We start from the raw sequence: 16,804 nt of genomic DNA on the forward strand, positions 1-16,804 counted from the left end.
TGAGCATGCTGACTTTTGTGTCTTCCCCTTTAAAATCTGCCAAGACCCAAATATAGGCTCTCTGTACAAATAAGAAGGAGAAAGAGTTGAACTGAGGTTAGAAGTAATACCCCGGAGCCCATTTAAAATGTGACTAAGTCACTGTGTGACTGAAACCCAACCATGAACAACTATAACTGTGAGGGGAGAAAAAATAAAAGATAATTGAATAATTGAACTTCAGAATGTTACCAAGTTTAACAGCTGCAAAAAGCCTTGGCAGCTCTGGGCAGGAGCTGGAGGCTTCTGGTTTGTTTGCTTGTTTGGGGGCCATACCTGGCAGTGTCCAGGGGGTGACTCACTCCTGGGGGGCTCAGGGACCTCGTGCAGGGCCTGGGATGGCTCAGGTCAGCCCTACCTGAGCCAGGCAAACACCCTACCTGCTCGACTCTATCTCCAGCCCTTTTTGGGGGGGAGTGGAGGGGTAGGGAGTGAGAGGTACACCCAGTGGCACTCAGGGCTTACTCCTGGCCCTGCTCAGGGATCATCATTCCTGGAAGACCCTCTGAGGTGCCAGGATCAAACCTGGTTCAACTGTGTGTAAGGCAAGTGCCCTACCCACTGTACCTCCAAAACAACAAAAGCTCTACACCCGAATAAAAAAAGGGGGAAAACACAGAGAGAGGGATGGGGGGGGGGGGGGGGAGAGGGAGAGAGGGATGGGAAGAGGCAGGAGAGGAAGGGAAGAAAAGTAACTGTCACAGAGGCTGGCTCATGGGGGGAGGGAGGAAACTGAGGACATCGGTGGTAAGATGTGGGCCCTGGATGAGTGCTGGAACATTATTCAATCATGGACAACTTGGTAACTGTGTACCTCATGGTGATTCAATAAAAAAAAAAATTAAATAAAGAAAAATCCCCTGAGCTCTGGAGGTGCCTAGCTGGTAGGCCGCCCCCTCATCAGAATGAGCCCCCTCCCGCCCTGGCTCAGGGCTGCTCTCCCAGGCACTCTGCATTCCTCCCTCGGGGGCTCCCCTTGGACCCACAGGCTCCTTCTCTGCAACTGAAAGGCTGAGCACGTGGCTGGGAAGAAGACCCCCAGGCGGAATGTGTGTGAGCACCACAGGCTGACATGTGGCCACGGGTACTTGCATTTGTTTCTCACGGGAGTAAATCAGTAACCTTGGCGACTTCTTCACTTCCATCATCTGATATATATATCAGATATATCAATATATATATATTTTAATTTTTATTTATTTATATTTTTTGCTTTTTGGGTCCACCTGGCGATGCACAGGGGTTACTCCTGGCTCCTGCACTTAGGAATTACTCCTGGCCAATTACTCCTGGCCATGCTCGGGGGACCATATGGGATGCTGGGAATAGAACCTGAGTCAGCCGCATGTGAGGCATACGCCCTACCTGCTGTACTATCGCTCCAGCCCCTATATATATATTTTTTTAAACAAACAAATAACGCCCAAGGATTAAACTGGGCCACACAATAAAATGCACTTTTGAAACAGCAGGGCAAAAATTGTCAAACGTGGGGACAGAGAAATAATACAGGGGGGAGGGCACTCACTTTGTAGCCTGCCCACCCGAGTTTGATCCCCCGCATCCCAGACGGTTCCCTGAGCCCCCCCAAAAAACAAGTGAGTGATCCCTGAGTGCAATGCCAGGCGGAACCCCGGAGCACTGCAGGGTGTGTCCCCAAACAAAATGAAAGCCAAATGTCCGTCTTATTAGAGGATACAAATTTTCACCTGAAGTGAAATTCAGTACCTGCTCTTCCCTGTGCTGGCCCGTCACTGTTGTCAGACCGTTAGTTAGCAGCGCCGGGCGGGAGAGAGCTTACGTGTGCTACAGCAGCTGCCGTGCATGTGTGTGCCAGTCCACCCAGGTCCAGCCCGGGACCACATGCCCGGTCGCTCCAGCAAACACTGCCAGGGGTCACTCCTGAGCGCTGAGCCGGGAACAGCCCCTGAACACACCCCAGTGTGGGTCCCCCAAACCTACCACCCACTGGCCCCACCAATGTACCACAATGCTAAAGTCATTCTTTCTAAAATATATTTTTTAAAATGTCTCCAGGGGGGCTGGAGCGATAGCACAGCGGGTAGGGCATTTGCCTTGCACGTGACCCGACCCAGGTTCGATTCCCAGCATCCCATATGGTCCCCCAAGCACCACCAGGAGTGATTCCTGAGTGCATGAGCCAGGAGTAACTCCTGTGCATCGCCAGGTGTGACCTAAAAAGAAAACAAAACAAAAAGAAAACCAAAAAAGTCTCCCCAACTGAGTTTTGTTGCTTCCCCAGGGGGAAGACTGTATTCTAAGCCAAAGTCCCAGACTCACCTTCTTTTTTTTTTTAAATAATTTTTTATTCTATAAAATAGTTCACAATATTTCATGACATTTCATATTCAAACACCAACCCTACCACCATTACATTACACCTTCCCACCACCATAGTTCAGGTGTTTCCATCCTGAACCCCAATTCCTGCCCCAAAGCAGGCCTGAAATAATATATTTTGTATTGTTTGTTAGGAAAAACTGCTGAAAATGCTATGAAAAAGTATCCTGAGAGGAAAGAGGGTGAGGACTGTTGTATTCCACCCAGAGGACATTAAACCCTTTTACAAGAGATCACTAACATGTTGTTAGAGGTTGAGCCTAGTGTCCTTTTATTTATACATATGTGTATACACACATATGTATATATATAAATATAAAAATATGTGTATATATATACACACACACATATATGTATATATATATATAAAAAATAATACTTCCCTCTAAGATTGGTTACCTCCTATCTTGAACCCTGCCTAATGCGGTGCAGTACTCTTGGAGCACAGGTGGGGTGGACTCACCTTCTTCCGTGGGGTTGAACCCGCAGATGTCACAGATGCAGCGGACCCACTTGTTCATCTCCTCCTCGCTGTCGGCCACCAGGTAGAAGATGCGGTCGATGGTGTTGATGTCGAAGATGTAGCTGTTCTCGAACTCTTTCTTGTTGAAGGTCAATCCCGCGTCAACTTGCTGGCACAGGTTCAGATCAATGATGCGGATGGGCTTCTTGGCGTGATCATTCTTGTAATACTCCAGCACGTCGGGGTCCCCGGTCAGCCGGCCGCTGCGGAGCACGAACCATCGCCTCTTCCAGGCCTAGGGACACAGAGCAGAAAGCCCCCGCGCGGCGTTAACTGGAGAGAGCGCACTCAGGGAAACGTTGTGTGCGTCGCAACCATTCTGTAAATGCGTTGTGGGTGTTTTCTGTTTTCCTAGATTAATATGCCATTATGAGAAAGGTTTTTCTTTTTAATAAAAGGATGGAAAGTTTATGCCTTCGATAGATGCCTTCAATTATGCCTTCAGCTAACTGAATTAACTTCAGAGTGTGAGTGTACGCTTTCTATGGGATCTTCTGGAAGAAGATATAGATCGCTTTTAAGAGGAATCACAATGATAACATGATAACATCCTCAGCAGGTCAACAAACTGAGGCAGCCCACTGCGGTTGTTGCTTTTGCAGTGTGGACTAGCCTGGATCTAGGCAGGGCCTCAAACACGCAAAACACACGCTCTGCCTCTGAGAACCACAGGCCCCGCGAGTCTTGACTGAGCACACAAAAAGCTTGGGTTCAAGAAATGGTGGACTGTGCCCACCTGTGAAAAAATAAAGTGGGGCTATTATCTTATGTCATATAAAAGTTAGCTCAGGGATCAGAGTGAAAATACAGTGGCTAGGGCATTTGCCCTGCACACAGCCAACCTGGGTCCCAACCATGGCATCCTGCGCATCTCCAGGAGTAATTCCTGAGTGCAGAGTAACCTCTGAGCATTGCCAGGTGTGATCCAAAACACAAACAAAAAAATCTCAAACTACATCAAAGACATATATATATATATGTATGTATATATATATATATATATTGCAGCTTGTATTTTTTAAACTATTTTTTATTGAGGTACCATGATTGACAATACTTTTTATTATACTCTTCATGTATTCATCAGTTCCAATGCTTCCACCCATCACGGGAAACCTGCTTCCCTCCACCAGTGTCCTAGGGCGGCGGGGCCCTTCCCAACCACTGTCCCACAAAAGCTCAAAATCTTCAGTTACGAAAGACGCACAGGTGACTTTCATGTGAGAGCAAAACCGATTAAACTCTTTAGAGAAAAATACAGGGAAGGGCTTCATGACACTGGATTTGGCAAAAAGCTCTTGAGTGATGACAAGATCGCAGGAGATAATAATAATAATAATAATAATGATAATAATAAACAGGTAAAAAGGACTACATCAAAATGTAATATCATCCCAAGTTAAAGGTGACTATTCATAGAGTGAAAAGGTAGTAGAGAAAAATATCTGCAAGTCTGGTAAAGACACTAAAGTCTGGAATAGGTTTAAAAACTCCAATAACCCAGTGACAACAATGAAACAACCCAACAAAATAGGGCAACAGATGTGACTAGACTTGCCAATGCAGATACAAAAACTAGTGTTTTGGCACGCAGAAAGATGCTCAATGTCATTACCATTCAATGTCATTCAAGAAATGCGCATCGAAACCATGACTCATCACTTCACACAAAGTATGGCTGCCTGTATTTAAAAAAAAAAAATCCCCCAAACATTAGGTAACAAGTGTCAGTCATGTGGACAAATTGGAACTCCACTGCACTGCGAGGGGGAATGTAAAATTCCACAATACCAGAATTTAGGACTGGCCTCTGGGTTATAAAAATCTAGTTGGTTAATATAGAAGAATCTATTTACTTTAAAATAAATATCCTTATTTATAATAAATTAGTATAAAAATCAATAATTTATAATAAGTAGCGAAACAAATATAAAAATACTATAAGTATTACTTATATATCAAAATTATAATAAATACCAACATAATGTCAAAACTATGCCTTCACAGCTACTTTTTTTGGTTTTTTGGCTTTTTTTGGGGGGGGTCAGACCCGGCGTGGCACAGAGGTTACTCCTGGCTCTGCACTCAGGAATTACTCCTGGAGGTGCTCGAGGGACCATATGGGATGCTGGGAATCGAACCCGGGTCAGTCACGTGTGCAAGGCAAACGCCCGACCCGCTGTGCTATCGCTCCAGCCCCCACAGCTACTTTCAAGAGGTAAGTTAAGAATTAATAAGCAATGGGGCTGGAGTCGAGGCGGGGAGAGGAGATGTTTTCCTGCATGCGACCAAACCGGGTTCAATCCCCGGCATCCCATCTGGTCCCTCAAGCCCCACCAAGGAGGGATTCCTGAGTGCAGAGCCAGGAGTAACCGCTGAGCACCGGCCAGGCGTAGCGCCCTCAAAACAAAAAATTAACTGAGAAGTAGAGAGAACAGAAAAGCCAGTCGCTCAGGTCATTTATCCCGGCCATCAAGGAGCCGTGTCTTTCAGAAAGTGATTTCTGCCGATGGCAAAGGTTTTCTCTTTAAATACAGAAATGACTTTCTAAAACATTAATAATGTCTTGCATGGAAATCTCTCTTAAAACGCCTTGCTACATAATTCATTGCACGTAATTCATCCACTCCCCAATGACACCGACGAAGCATTTCAGGCTTTGCTCTCCAGAAGGTACTTTGGGAGGAGCTTGGGGGCCAGGCCGGGTGGGGCAGCCCCTGGTGGCCCCTCGCCTGGCACTGCTCAACCCCCTCGGAAATCATCTTTCCTCGACGTCTTACCTAGGGTTATTTCTCCCTTCAAGAACATGGTTCCCAGGAGGCCAAATTATACTGCGTGTCGCTGGCACCTGTGACTCCCAATGCAACATGTTCACCCCCTGCCCCCCACCCCTACAATTATCTCTGGGGATCACAAAAGGGCTGCCGGCCTCCCAGCGTGGGACAGCAGGATGTGAACTCCGGATTGGATGTTCTCTGCACAACTGTGCTCCTTCCTCAGCTCTCTGCCCTCTGCCCGGCCACGGCGACCCTCCAGCTTCTGTTCACTGACACCCCCCACCCCCCCACTCAACTCAGCAACCCTCAGTCTCAGTCGTGGAAGAGCTTCAGGGCTGGCCCTAGGAGATGTTACTGACAGGAGAGTGTCAGCCCTCTTAAAACCCACTCTGTAGCACCGTGAGTTGTACAACTCGAATTCTTCTATTTATTTCTTTGTTTTTCTTTTTGGGTCACACCCAGCGATGCACAGGGGTTCCTCCTGGCTCATGCACTTAGGAATTACTCCCGGTGGTGCTCAGGGGACCATACGGGATGCTGGGAATGGAACCCGCGACGGCTGCGTGCAAGGTAAACGCCCTACCCGCTGGGCTATCGCTCCAGCCCTACAACTTGATTTCTTTCTTTTCTTCCTTTCTTTCTTTTTTTTTTTAGGTGCCCACACCCAACAGAGCTGGGTGTTGGGGGTGGGGTGCGCAGACCACTCTGGAAGGCAGCAGAACCACACCCACACGCAGAACCTTGTCCAGGCCTGGCCCGGGGCAGGCGCGAGCTGGCCGCTCTTCCCAGGCAGAGGGCAGAGTCCCGCGCCTCTGACATCATCTCCTTCCCTCGCCACGTGCCCGCAGTGCCCGGCCCAAGCGCCTGGCATGGAGAAATATCTGGACAATAAACAGAACTCTCGGAGGAGGCCCGGGCCCCTCCCGCCTCGCATGTGACTGACCTAGTTTCGGTCTCCGAGCCCTGGCAGGAGCCATCCCTCCCCACGGCGCCAGGAGAGCACCCCAGCACCGCCCCAACACCAACAAACAGGCCTCTCCCCTGGAGCTGCAAACACGGGCAGGGTGGCATTCACCAACCCCCCCATCCACGTGAGAAAAAAAAAGAACTGGAGACGGAACGCAAAGGCGCTCCGAGGCTGCAGAAAAACAATCCCGGGAGTTACTGTGCGCGCATCTGCGTGGTTTGCAAAACACCTCGGGGGAAATGGCAAAAAACAGGAAGGACTGGAACGTGTGGTGCCTTCTCCCTGCTGTCTGCAAGCAGCACCTGCCCATTCCTCCTCCCCACTGCAGGCCTTTGCTCGACCCCCCCAAGCCGACCCCCCCAAGCCGACCCCCCCAAGCTGGGAAGTTGTCCTGAGGAGGGAAAGCAGACCGACAGCTGGACAAGGAGCCCTGGAGAATTCGGGGAGTCAGGCAGGAAGTGTCATCTAAGCGCTCGGCGTCCCCTCCCCACCCGCCATGGCAGGAAGTGACCACACGCACAGAGACTCCGGCCTGAGGCCGGGTAGCACCTGCCCCTTATTTATTTTTCGACAAGGTCCAAGCAGGCCACAGGGGTCTCGGGCTCTCAATCCCCGGGCTTTCGGGCGCAGCTTAAGCTGGAAAAAAAAAAAAACAAAAGCAATTACATAAACCACACACTCTCCAAAGGCAGATACAAAGGTCCTCTGGCTTGGGACACAAAGCACAATGCAGCCACAGAAGAAAGCTGGACGCAGGACAGAACAGCCGGCCTCAGCGCCCTTGCTCAGCGCGGCACAAAGGCCGTCTGTGTCGGGGCCGGAGCCCCCCGCGGGCCCGCATAAATCGGCCTTTGTTATCTGAAAATATCTGGGATTCTTAAAGCGGGTCCTATTTTTATCCCTGCTGCCTTGGTAGCCCCAAGAACGCTGGACACGGCCTGAGCAGAACCGTGGGCCTGCGGGGGTGCGGGCGGCGAGAACCTGTTTTGTAGAAACTCTCCCTATCAGAACTGCCCAATCCTCAGACACACACACACACACACACACACACACACACACACACACACACACACGGGGAGGGGCCAAGGCGGGAAGAGGGAGTCAGGTTTTGTGCTCATCCGTCCTTCCTGCTCTCCTTGTGGTCCCGATGATGCTTGGGAATCACTCCTGGCAGTGCTTGGGGGACCATTTGGGATGTCGGGGATGGAACCCAGATCGGCTATGGGTGAGGCCTACACCTTCCCCGCCGTCCTAATGCTCTGGTCCCAGCACACAGATGTCTTAGAGGAACGAGGCTAGAAAGCAGCATGGTCAGCTCGGAGATGAACCCTGACGATGTCGGCCTACCCGAGGGGGCCAGCCCGGATCCCGGCTAAAGGCGTCCTGCTATTAGGGCTCAGGCGATGGCACAGTGGGTAGGGTGTTTGCCTTGCATGTGGCCGACCCAGGTTCGATTCCCAGCATCCCATATGGTCCCCTGAGCACCGCCAGGAGTAATTCCTGAGTGCAGGAGTACCCCTGAGCATCACCGGGTGTGGCCCAAAAAAGCAAAAAAAAAAAAAAAAAGGCGTCCTGCTGTGCCCATGAGCTCTGGGCACAGGGGCAGGCCCGCACACACTCCAGGGCTCACTCGGGGCCAGCCGCTTTCTCTCCGCCTCTCTCTGCAGCTCAGCCCTGCTCCATACCGCCCCTGGGTCAGCTCACGCTGGACACGGTGAGTGGACACACCCATCTTCAGCTCAGTGCGGCTCCCCCAAGCCGGTCACTTCTAGGTGCTGTCTGATTCGTCTCCTGGGGCTGGAAGCCATGCGTTTCCGTCCCCTCTACCTCGCCCCTCCCAGGTCTCTGGGACGTGGCCTCCGGGTGACCACCCCATCCCTGAGCAGGGAGATATGGCCACATCTGTCCAGCCCTTCTGCGGCCAGGCTGGCAGGAATCATCAGGTGAGACACAAGTGTAGAAGTGTAGAAGACACTGAATTTGCTCTAAAAACTCGACAAGGGGGTGAGGAGGGGTGGCGTGTGAGGGCAGTGAAGCAATAATGCAGTGGGGAGGGCGTTTGCCTTGCACACGGCTGACCCGGGTTCAATCCCCAGCATCCCTCCATGTTCCCCTGAGCACTGCCAGGAGTGATTCCTGAGCACAGAGCCAAGAGGAGTCCCTGAGCACTGCTGGGTGTTGGTCTAAAAAGAACAAGAAAATAAAGTAAAATAAAAACTCAACAGAGGGGACCGGGCATGAGATAGGGCATGAGAGAGGTCAGGGGAAGCCGGACCTCGCTGAGGATGGTACGGGGTCCGAGACCGCCTGGGAACCATCCCATCCCACCCCCCTCCCCCAGGAGCCCTGCCAGTAGAGGCACTTTTACATATCATTCCTGAGAGAATCGCCCTTCGGTTGTCTCCCTGTGTAAGCAGATCCGGGGCTCGCGGGGGCCATCTGAAGAGTAGGGGCACAGCAGGCTCCGGGCAGGAACAGGCTCCAGGCTGCCTCAGGCCCTGCCCACGGCAGTGACGCTAATATACTCACTGGGCATCTCTAACACATCGGCCTGCAGTCGAGAAACGCTCTTGCCAGATAGACAGAGCATGATGGGGCCGAGTCTGCCCATTTCCCTAAGCCTGGAAGCGTTCGATTGGGGCAGTGCCCATGACACAGTGGCCACGGGCAAGGGGGTCCTAGGGATCCCACCTGCCACTGTCCATTAGGGGGTGCCCACAGGGCGTGGCTGCATTAGCAAAGGGATGATGGGGTCACACCTACAAGACCCCAGCAGGTCTGTCTGCGTCTCATGACACTGACTCGGGGATGGGTGTGTGCGTGTGTCTCACCTCACTAACTCAGCATGTTTGTGTGTGTGTGTGTGTGTGTGGCCGGCTTCCATCACTAACTCAGCTTGTGTGTTGAGACTATATTGGTACGTCACCTCACGAACTCAGCATGTATGTGAGACTGTGTGTGTGTGTGTGTGTGTCTGTGTGCCTCACCTCACTAACTCAGTGTGTGTGTGACCTCACTCAGTGTGTGTGACTGTGTGTGTCTTGTCTTACCTATGCTAACTCAGCATGTGTGCGAGGCTGTGTGTGTGTGTGTGTGTGTGTGTGTGTTTAAGACTGTGTGTGCGTGACCTACACTGTGTGGGAGATTGGGTGAGAATGTGAGATGCGTGTTTGTGCATGTGTGTGCTCAGCAGGTGACTCTAACACACCCCCAAGACCGAGAACTGGGACCAAATGAAGTTGCTCACCACAATCATCATGTTGCCGGGGGCCACCGACACCCCTGAGCACCCCCATATGGGAAAACCCCATTTTTCCTACTCGCGGGTCTACCCATGGCTCTTTCCTCAAGCGTGTTCTCTTCAACTCTACAAGCAGTGGATGCATGCAACCTTTCTTTTAAATACAGAATTCCAGGATACATCTAGAGGCGTCTTGGTCAGGAAATAGCTTAGACAAATAAAGTGTATAAGGACTTTGTTTTAAAGACTGGATTTTCAGGGGTTAAATAGAAGGGGAGAGGTGCAAACTTAAAAGAGCAAAACAAATACCTTTTCTCCTTACAAAGTTCTGTGGTGATAATATCCCAATTATTTTGATTTTCTTTAAAAGCCATGTCAGCAAATGGTGATACACTTCGGTATTAAGTATCTAAAAGGAGCATTCTGGGAATTGCTTGGCTTATTAAGAAGCATTCATTTCCACCCCACACTAATATTACCCCGGTAAATAAAACGAAGAATAACACAGTCGTTGTGAGGCAGGGACAAAAGAAACCCATTTTCTCACTTGAAAATACTCGAGTTGTTTTTCAGGAAGCTCCATCTTTTTTCACCGGGCAAAATAAGGAAAAAAAACAGGCTCGGTGGAAGTTTCCTATCATTAGGGTCATCTGTGCCAAACACACACACAAGCCCAAAATTTCCTGTTTTCAAACTATTGTCACCCTTTTCAAGCCTGGTGCTATCTGTGCTAACTTTAGCTTAGGAATATAAACACAAGCGTACACCAAAAAATCAAAAATAACGCACCCGAACAAAGAGGCGGCTGGGCCCCAGACCTCTTCCACGGGACTTTCCTGACAAAGCCGAGACCAGTGAACTGACTCCAAACACTTTCATCATGGATCCGAACAAAACATCCCAGGGAACAGAGAAATAAACACCACTGATGTGGGGCAGGAGCTCGGGGCCCTTTATTTTATTATTTTGCTTGTTGGGTCACATCCGAGAGTACTCAGGGGTTACTCCTGGCGGTGCTCAGGGAACTATACAGGATGCCTGGGCTCAAACCCAGGTTGGCCGTGTGCAAGGCAAACGCCCTCCCCGCTGTGCTACTGCTCGGGCCCCCAGGGGCCCTTTGAAGACCCATCTAACAGTGCATCGATGATGATTTCATAGTGAGGCCAACGGCCGGCCGGGGCGCTCACTGCTGAGTGATGCCCAGAGCAAGGCCTACAGGAGACAAACAAACAGAAATGACGTCAAAGGCTCCGAGGGACACCCACGAAGCCGTTTCTCCTCCACCGTTCTGGCTCACGGGTCGGCCCGAGACTGTCCCCAGAGCAAGGCGTACTGAGGCGCTCCCCACAGCTGTGGAGAACCCTGCCACACCTCTGCGCTGCCAAGACCCCAACGCCAGCAGGAGGGGACGTTTAGCTCAGAAACACACAGAGTCAGGGGGTGAGCGCATGTCTCATAGGCAGGAGGCCCGGATTCGATCCCTGGTCTCCCAAAGCCCCGCTGCAGAGCTCCAGAAGAGACCGGTGAAGAGCTCCTGAGCGCCACGGATGGGGTTCCCAACACCCAACGAGCAAGCAGAAAGACGTTGGGATGCAAACAGGTCAGCTGCTGCACGAACGCTCAGCTCAAGGCTGAGGAGGGCACGCTGAATCCAGCCGAGTGTATGCCATGGCTTCTCGGTCCCCGGGGTCCCAGTTGTCAGGATCTGGGGTTCAGGCACCCCGACCCAGACTAGGATGAGCACGGTGAGGGACCAGTGGGCAGCTGGTCCAAGACAGAGTGGCAGGGATGTCCTGTGTGACCCAGGCCAGAGGAACGGCTGGTGGCTGAGTGAAAAGTCACTCGGGTAAGAAAGCTGGAACGGAGTCGGAAGTTTGCCTTGCATGCGGCCAACTGGGGTTTGATCTCGATCCCCGGCATCCCATATGGTCCCTTAGCAGTGCCAGAAGTGATTCCTGAGTGCAGAGCCAGGAGTCAGTCCTGAGCATCACTGGGTGTGACCACCTCCCCCCCAAAAAAAAAGAAAAAGAAAGAAAGCTGGAACCTGGAGAAACAAGCCACACGTCAGGCATGTGTATGATGTGTGACCGAGGACTCCACATACAGTCCTGGAGCATCACCAGGAATAAGGACTAAGTATTTACGGTGGTAAAGTGGGAAGGGAGGAGAATGGGGCCCTTCTGGGGCGTCCTCAGCTCCCCCCTTTAACTCTCACCCGGGGCACTGCCAGTTAACAGCAGGGAGGCATCATTGGAAAACGGGGTCCGAGTACCTATAGGGTTTTTTTGTTTGTTTGGGGGCCACACCCGGCAATGTTCTGGGCTGCAGTCCTGGCTCTGCGCTCAGGAATTTCTCCTGGCAGTGCTCAGGGGGCCGTGTGGGATGCCAGAGATTGAACCCCAGTGGGCTGCGTGGAAGGCAAGTGCCCTGCCCGCGGTGTTCTCTCTCTCCAGCGCCAACTACCCACTGTTTGGAACTGGACCTCGACCTGCCGCTGAGGGGAAAGCAATCTGGGGCCCGGCTTGGGTGCCCCCAGGAAACGGCAGGGCAAGCATGCTCCGAGGGCATCCTGCATGCTCCGCCCTCCCAGACACCAACTCACACCCAGAGCCATCAGGACACTGATCCCACTTCTAGGAACCGCACTTAAGTCTGCGAAAGGCAGCGGGATACGGAGGGCTCCTCAGGCAGTGCCGTTTCTAGGAGTTAATGGGAGGTAAGAGCTACGACACACTCACGCGGGGGCTGACCACTCAGGGTGGGCTTCCCAGCAAAGGCCTCGGCGCTGAGCAGACCACCTGTGGGTATGTGGGGAATGAAGGCGAGGAGGCCTGTCCACCGCCACGAACGGAGTTCCTGCCCCCATCGGGGGAAGGAGAGAGGCTGACCCTCATATTCGACACCCCCCCAGTCCTGGTTCACGGCACTTCCAAAATATTCAGAGATCATGGCCAGATCTGGCTGTGTCCACTGGGGCCAGCATGAGGGTAAGAATGACTGTACCTGGGACCGGAGCAATAGCACAGCAGGCAGGGCATTTGCCTTGCACGAGGCTGACCTGGGTTCGATCCCTGGCATCCCATATGGACATCTGCAAGAGTAGTGATTCCTGAGTGCAGAGCCAGGAGGAACACCTGAGCATCTCCGGGAATGACCCAAGAAGCAAAAAAAGAGAGTGACAGCACCCCCTCTGATACTCTCCCCCAGCCTATCTTCTTCCTCTCTAACTTTTCAGCACATCGCCCGGCAGGCAGCTTAAAAGGCACGAGATCCCCCCCACCCCACCACCCTTCATTACCAGAATAAACACAAACAAATGAATCCTCCTGGATGCCCAGTATCATGGTCGACCCACCAAAGTGGCAGGGGCTCTTGGCTTTGGGGAGGATTTGGAGCCACACCTGTCGGGGTTTGGGGCTTGGGGCCACCCCCAGCTCTGGGCCCGGGGGTCAATCCTAGGATGCTGGAAGGACCATGAGGTGCTGGGGCTGAACCCCAGGACTCCCGCATGCCCAGTCTCTGAAATGACCTCTCCCAGCCGGTCCTGCACTGCACGGCCCAACGGGTGTCCAGCTGCCAGGGAGGGGTGCACACCGCGCAGGCGGGAAACCCTGCCAGGTTTGCTCGCCAGGGTCTGGGGCATCAGGGAACGCCCACCTGGCGTGGTCGCGGAATGCTGATTGGTGGAGCCGAGGTCGGGGGCGGTGCCACCCACCACGTGGTCAACCTGGACGCAAGGTATCATCACTCGACGGGGCAGGGCACCCAGGCACTGGGATGATGGAGTGTGGCATCTGCGGCTGGCTGGGTATCCCAGATGCAAGAACTCTGCGACCGGGGTTTCTTCCCAACGCAGACACCCATCCCAATCACAGGTTTAGAGCAGGCCTGTCGCACAGAACTGTCCTCAAGTATGGACCGGATGCCCCTGGCTGTCTCCAGAACCCAATGGGCCTGTGGCTGCGGAGAGCTGGAAAGGGGGCCCAGGAGCTGGTTTTTCTCTCCGACTCTTATTTGTCCGTTTTCGGGGGTCCCCCTTGGCTGGGCTCTGGGCTGAATCTTCGCTCCCCGGCTCAGGTCACCGTGGGCGGTGCCAGGGATCGAACAAGGGGTAGTCACATCCTAGCCAAGCACTTTAACCCTCTCTCTCTGGCCCCAGAACCACTCTCATTCGATTTAGCTACCTGAGGCCAGCAGCTGTCATTTGGACAGGGCAGGATTGGGGTGGTGGGGAGGGGGAGTTTGGGAAGCAATCTCTGGGTGCAAGGGTCTCAGTCAGATTATTCTCAACCTGAACACATCAATGTGACGGTATTGCAGGGGGTGGGGGTGGGGGGTAGCAGCCTACACCCTGCAGCACCAGGGGTCCGACTAGAGGTCCCAAGCTCCTACGTTCAGGGTGACCCCCAGGCTCTGGAAGGTGCCGCAGGAGAGAGTTAAGACTCCCGCCCCCTCCCGCCTCCCAACATCACATCCCACAAGCATTCAAACTGGGCCATGTTGCTGCCAAAGCCTGGGGTGAGATGCTAAGAGTCACGCCAACCCCAGCTCCGGACTCCTGCACTCCACATGCTGTGTCCTGCAAATGCACGACACCTGTGTGAAAATGGGGGCCAGCAAGATAGTACCAGAGAGCTTCGCACTGGCCACAACCCCAGCCCTAGTGTTCCCAGCCCTATCAGCCCTCCAAGCAGCAGCAGGAATGACCCCTGAGTACCACCGAGGGGCGGACCCCCAAACCCAATATTAAAAAGATACATGAAATGGAAAAAAAAAAACATCCAAAGAATTTCAAAAAGACAAAGAAGAGAGGATGTGCCTGAACCGATTCAACAACAACAGCACCTCAAAAGCACAGCGCCACACATCTGGAGTCTTTGAAAGCAAAACTTACCTTGCCTACGAGCAAAAAATACATTGCCGTGCGCAGGGATGGAGCTGACGCATGGAGTTCTGGAGGAGGGCTCGTGTTTGCGTTTCCGGGAAAACACACAAAAGCATTCTCGTGCTCCCCCCCTCGAAATGTCTCACTGAGCAATCACAGTTCACAAGAAAGGAAAACAGGGAGGCACTGAGGTTTAGTGAAAACACTCAACCAAGTGACACCCCCACGTTAAGAACCAGAGGGAAAGCAAAGCCGTGTTAACAACACAAATTTCAAGTCTTCACCATTACTTCTATGTATAATAAGAAAATTATGCCCTTTTTCTATTCCTCCCTCTCTCCCTCTCTCTCCATCCCTCTCTCCCTCCATCCCTCTGTCTCTGTCTTTCTCTCTCTCTCCCTCCCGCCCTCCACATCGCAGTGCTCAGGGAGTACTCCAGGTCTGGTGCCCAGGGGACCAGGCGTTATTTGAGATGCAGCAGAGACCCCTCCATGCCCAGCACACACCGTGCCACCTGAGCTGTCTCTCTAGCCTCCCCAATTGTCTTCTTAATGGAAAACTCCTTCTAAAGCTTCCAGAACAAAAGAGAAGTGGCCATGCAAAGCCTCCAGAGAAAAGACGTACTTCCACCGAGGTCAGGGGCACATCTCTCGAGTCCCTGAAGGGAAGACGCCCGAGAGAGAAAGCGAAGCCTCTCCTCGGAGGATGGGCAGAGTGGGACAGTACCAGCAGCTCTCCACAGACCAGCAAGTCCAGATCTCGGCCGTCTGAGTGTGTGTGTGTGTGTGTGTGTGTGTGTGTGTGTGTGTGAGAGAGAGAGAGAGAGAGAGCCTCGCCTAAGACTACCACCCCCCTCCCCCCTTCCCTGCACCACTCAGGGGTGTTACCCTGTCACAGCACGTGACTCCTAAGGGGGAAACACTTTTTCATCCGTGTGACGTGCACATTGCGACCCCATCACACACGAGACCCAGTTGACCCGCTGCCTCTTTTGTGTTGCCAACAAACCCAGCGCTCTCGTGCCCCATTCAATGGAGAGGGACCCGTTTTCCTGACAGCCCCCTCCACGCCCCCCTCTCCCACCCGGCCTCACCACCTCTGACCCACAGGAAGCAGATACAATGGACTGAAAATAACAGCGGCCCGAGGGGCCGGTGTGTGTGGAGGATGTAAAGCCGGATGGCAGAGCGGGCCGGGAGGAAGGAGAAAGGGACGACTCTTCCGGCCACGGGGGTGGCACCTCCCATCATCGCCAAGTCACACGGGCCACAGGAGCTGTGTGTGAGCATGGGAGTGTGTGGGAGTGAGTATGTGAGGACAGGAATGTGAGTGTGTGCAGGGTATGTGGGTTATGTGTGTGTGTGTGTGACTATAAGAGTGAATGCGTGTCTGTGTGTGTGGATGTCTGTGGTGTGTGGGTTACATACGTGAGTATGTGAATGAGTGGATGTCCACGTGTGTGAATGTATGTGGTGTGTGGGTTACACACGTATGTGAATACATGAGTGATTGTGTGTCCGCGTGTGTGGATGTATGTGGCGTGTGGGTTACGTGAGCATGTGAATGTGCATAGTATGTGAGTATGTGTGTGAATGTTGAGTATGTGGTGTGTGAGCCATGTGCAGAAGTGTGTGAACGTGTATAAACAAAATTGTGAGTGTGGGGATGGGGGTGTATATGCGTGAGGATTCGTCTATGCGGTGTGAATGTGAGTTGTATGTGTAGGAGTTAATGAGAATGTACGTGTGTGTGAGCCTAGAGTCTGTGAATGTATGTGTGTGAGGATGTGTGTGTCAACGTGCATATACGGTACATGAGTTATGAGCAAGTGCTTGTGGTGCGAGCGTATGAGGGTGTGAATGTGTTTGAGTGTGAATAGCTGTGAGCGAGTGTGTAGCTAAGACACCGGGCCGTGTCGCGCACAGCTGCCCTAGCTCCCTCAGACCCCGCCGTTGGCACTGTGTCAGGCCCGGGAGACAGCGTCCCCTCTCAGAGGCCTGGCACCTGAGGT

The 16,804-nt window shown here is 52.6% G+C and overlaps 1 protein-coding gene across 1 annotated transcript in view; it reads right to left on the reverse strand.

Moving 5' to 3' along the window:
* Positions 1-16,804, reverse strand: part of GAB1 (GRB2 associated binding protein 1) — a 120,466-nt gene that overhangs the window by 36,901 nt on the left and 66,761 nt on the right. Inside the window, exon 2 of the mRNA XM_056119099.1 lies at positions 2,864-3,158. Within this exon, the coding sequence (XP_055975074.1) occupies positions 2,864-3,158 (295 nt within the window). The remainder of the gene's footprint in view (positions 1-2,863; positions 3,159-16,804) is intronic.

Source organism: Sorex fumeus, unplaced genomic scaffold (assembly GCF_029834395.1).
Source record: "Sorex fumeus unplaced genomic scaffold, SorFum_2.1 ptg000039l, whole genome shotgun sequence".
Lineage (NCBI taxonomy): Eukaryota > Metazoa > Chordata > Mammalia > Eulipotyphla > Soricidae > Sorex > Sorex fumeus.